General features: G+C 37.3%; 1 protein-coding gene across 2 annotated transcripts; it reads right to left on the bottom strand.

The window, feature by feature from the left end:
• Positions 1 to 248: 248 nt before the first annotated feature.
• LOC120079135 (type I inositol polyphosphate 5-phosphatase 1-like) lies at positions 249 to 3027 on the bottom strand. Of its 2 annotated transcripts, none has more exons than XR_016531269.1 (4): positions 2203 to 3027; positions 1966 to 2116; positions 1241 to 1383; positions 249 to 568 (listed from the first exon to the last, which is right to left on the bottom strand). XR_016531269.1 is itself a non-coding variant. In XM_090316347.1 (4 exons), exons 2-4 carry the CDS (start codon positions 2104 to 2106, stop codon positions 526 to 528), a joined length of 267 nt encoding a protein of 88 aa, XP_090172473.1. In that variant the 5' UTR covers positions 2107 to 2116; positions 2203 to 3027; the 3' UTR covers positions 249 to 525. The 2 variants fall into 2 exon arrangements, 1 of the variants encoding a protein (XP_090172473.1); XM_090316347.1 differs by having other exon boundaries at positions 2026 to 2116.
• Between the last annotated feature and the right edge of the window lie 975 nt (positions 3028 to 4002).

The raw sequence follows: 4002 nt of genomic DNA, 5'->3' as shown, positions 1-4002 counted from the left end.
AAACCGACATTAAAGGGCTTCAATAACACAACCTTTAATGTCGATTGTAACCAACATTAAAAGTCTTTAGTAATTAAAGCCTGTTGGTTGCAACCGACATTAAAAGCATAATGTCATTAATAGCAAAAGAAAAAGAGATGTCAAGGGTGCAGTAAATAAAACTGACACATCACCAGGTTCTTCTTTTTCCCCCTAAAAATAAAAGTAACCAAATAAACAAAATAAATGTACACACACAGATGAAGACAGTAATAATAAAAATACTTTATACCTCACAACCCAGAAATTACATAACACGAACACACATAACCATAACCACCAAATTATTTAGTCCATTCCTTTCTAAAATTCACAGTAGTAACTCTACTTTATTAGTATACACAAACATGAGGAGTGCAAGTCCTCAGTGATGTCCCTGCAGCTTCTCCTTGATCTTCTCTATTATTCCCTTCTTCTCATGCTGCCCACCGTACTGGGCCGACGAATAACCGCCTGGCATTGTGGTTGACACTGCCTGGGGCTCCTTCAGCCCCTTCCTCCTCCTCCCTCCATGACCGTCATCTTCCGACTGACATTTTCACAATTAAATCATCAATTCTTCCGTTTTAAATCAGACCAAATAAAACAATGAAAATATATGCAAACATTAAGGTTGTTTGAAGGAACTTGCAAGGTGGAGTTCTAAATGCGTCCACCAATTTTTTTAAATTTTTTTTTTTTTTTTTTTTTTATAAAGATGGATGATGCAGCATGAACATTCACACTTGAAAATTTCAATCCCTTTTCGTATGAAAGTATACAGTCGCACCTGAAAATGCAGCAAGCATACAAGCAGCATTTAAAACTTTCCTGGGGGTGCATAGATCTATCTTCCTAGTTTGTGAAAATTCAAAGGTTAAATTTGTATATTTTAAATCAGTACAACATATTTCGACAAGAAAAAAAACTTGAGTGCGCTTTGAGCTGCACTCATCTTTGTGCAGCCCAAATTGGGCAGATTATTTTTTAATAAAAGTTATGTTTATTCTTTTTAATAATGAAAAGGGGCAGAATGGGATTTGATACAGTCTAATCCTTGCCCTTTCAACAAATACATGTATTTTAACTGAGGATATCCAGAGAATAAAAGTTACACAAAAAATGGATATCAATGCAATTTTAGATTGTATAAAAATGACCATCTACATCTAAATAAAATCAGATGTCGAAATCAACATGTACTGCAATAATAAAAGCTTACCATTCTGGAGTACGCCTTCCAACTTTTGGATCTTCGCCGTAATACTTCTCTGAATTGTTCTTGTATTTATAGGTCGGAGCAAAAGTTAAATTTCCCCCAGTCCATCCATCAAATGCACGACCCTTTTTAAGCTCCCGCAATAACTGACAAAATGTAAGGAAAAAACTCAATGAACAAGTAGGCATTTTGTCACATTATTCACAGTTTGACACAAATTAACCATATTCCAGAGCCCCTGCTTAAGCATTTCCCATCTCCTTGAAACACTACAATAAAGAACTAGTTAAGTAATTGCTTTTTCCAGCTAACAACAGATACTGTCTGGAGAATCCTAGCTTTTGAGCACAAACTTCAGTTTCCAAAGCACATATCAAAAAAGAATTACACTGAAATGCCTTGTATATGGCTTTTGAGTCCTACAACGGGTAGAGGAATTTTTTCTTTTTCTTTTTAATAGAAACAACAACTTTTATTGAGAAAGAACCAAAGAATAGCATACAAAAAACACAAGCCACAAAAGAGCGAGTGGAGAGCGAGAGCGAGAGGGGACTTTATGTGCGAAAGCGAGAGCGGGGGTATGTGCGAGAGCGAGAGCAAGAGAGGGAACTTTATGTGCAAGAGCGAGAGCGGGGGTATGTGCGAGTGCGAGAGCGAGAGCGAGATACCAGTAAGCGAGACACCTGAAATGTTAACTTATTCTGAATCTAATGAGTCTGATCTCGTACTTTGTCGTACACTTCTCCTGGTCTGTGCACTAGATTTTGAAGCATTTATGGATGATTCACCTTCATGGAAGATGACTTGACATTTTGCCAATCTATCTTCCAATTCCTCTGTGCTGAATTCGTCAGTTCCACCAAGCTCATCAAATCCTACCTGATAGATTCACATTAGAGAAAGGTAATGTTAATAAAAACAACCATAATTCAGTAATCAATGGTGTATTATCATAAAAGACATACCACATAGTCATCTACTTTTGCATTCTTGATCAGAGCAAGGGTTGGAAGAACAATGATCTTCAACTTCTCAGCCAGGACTTTTCTCAACATTAATTTTTACAAAACGTGTCTCAATATGTTGCTTTGCCAAAATGCTCAAGTGCTTGTCCATAACTTGTAATTTGTGTGAAAATACATTGTTCACCATTAAAATTCCCCAACTTCTCTGTCAAATATTTGTTTCCGCAATAGTGGAAACCCAACAGAAAAAAAAACCCTCAAGCTTCACTCCTAAACATTCGCATAACATACAAATAAAAACCATTAACCAGTGCCCTTCAAACATATAAATTTAAGCAACAAAAAAACAGATAATAATATGCGTTAAACATTTGGAATGCTAGTACTCAGATTGAAATATGGAGTGGGGACAAAGAAAATTTCACCTTTGAACGGATCTAACCCAGAGATCGAAGATTGAAATAGTTATGAGTTGGAAGAACAAGGATCTGAGCCACAATGACCGACTGGGCTACGACGAAAGGGATCTGAGCTACAACGATCGACTTGTACCTTTGATGGCTCGACTTCAACTGAATGGAGGGCTGGGCTTGTACCTTCAACAACGGAACGAACGGTTGGGCTTCCACGGAATGGATGGTGGATCTCCTAGAAGAAGACAACTAGTTCTACTATGGCTACACGTGAAGAACGACAAATCTTCCACGACTAGATCTAAGGTGTGGCGAGGAGGTGGCGAGATGGTGTCGAGCTATGGTGAGCGGCGAGGTCCAGGGAGCGAGGAGATGGATGATGGGGAAAATAGGGTTTAGAAAAGGAATGAAAAAAATTTGGGGGTGGAATGGGTTCTGTTTTTTTTTTTTTAAAAAAAAAAGTGGATCTTTAATGTCGGTTTTAAACCGACATTAAAGGTATACCTACAATATCGGTTTAAAACTGACATTAAAGATCCGCTTTTGTTAAAAAAAAAAAAAAAAACCGACATTATACATCCAATTTCACTTTTTTCAATCAAAATTAAAGCCCAAAATTCTTGTAGTGTAAGTTTGCAAATCTTTTACTCTTGACTCTGTTCAATAAACCCTTTTGGTTGAGACATTTAGATACTGTCTTTAAGATAGTCATACACAAAAGTTTTCTTGACATCCATTTGCCATAATTCATAATCATAAAATGTAGCTATGGACAAGAGTATTCTAATTGAATTTATCATGGCAACCGGAGAGAAGGTTTTTTCATAGTCTACCCCATCTCTTTGGGTAAACCCTTTTGCCACAAGTCCTTCTTTGTAGGTTTGTACCTTACCAGCTTGGTCTCGTTTCCTCTTGTAAATCCATTTGCAATCGATGGGTTTTACCCCTTCAGGTTGATCTACAAGATCCCAGGCAGAATTGAAATACATAGATTCCATTTCAAGGTCCATAGCTTTAATCCATTTGTCTTTATCCACATCATTCATTGCTTGTTTGAAAGACAATGGATCCTCTAAGCCATCATCTGGTATGATGACTTGAGTTTCAGTTAAACCCATGTACCAGTCAGGCTATTGTACAACCCTCCCACTGCGACGAGGCATTCTCAACTCTTGAGAATGATGTGAAATACTAGTTTCATCAATAATTTTTGTCGATGGATGTGCTCTGTCAACAACTCTTGTTGATGTATTTTTTGTTTCTCTAGACATTTCCTCTATTACTAACTTACTGCGAGGTTGATGATTCTTCATGTGGTTTTCTTCTAGGAAGGTTGCATTTATCGATACAAATACCTTGTCTTCCTGAGAATCGTAAAAGAAACCAC

The sequence above is a fragment of the Benincasa hispida genome, chromosome 8, assembly GCF_027475165.1.
Source record: "Benincasa hispida cultivar pf3 chromosome 8, pf3_genome.v1.1, whole genome shotgun sequence".
Lineage (NCBI taxonomy): Eukaryota > Viridiplantae > Streptophyta > Magnoliopsida > Cucurbitales > Cucurbitaceae > Benincasa > Benincasa hispida.
Note: the sequence above shows the minus strand (reverse complement) of the source record. Positions and strands in the feature narration are given on the sequence as shown.

Coding starts and splice junctions, on each gene's coding strand:
- LOC120079135 (XM_090316347.1), bottom strand. CDS start 2,106: ATGAGCTTGGTGGAACTGACGAATTCAGCACAGAGGAATTGGAAGATA. Junction 1,384..2,025: donor TCAAGTCATCTTCCATGAAG/GTGAATCATCCA, acceptor ACATTTTGTCAG/TTATTGCGGGAGCTTAAAAA. Junction 569..1,240: donor GGAAGGCGTACTCCAGAATG/GTAAGCTTTTAT, acceptor TGAAAATGTCAG/TCGGAAGATGACGGTCATGG.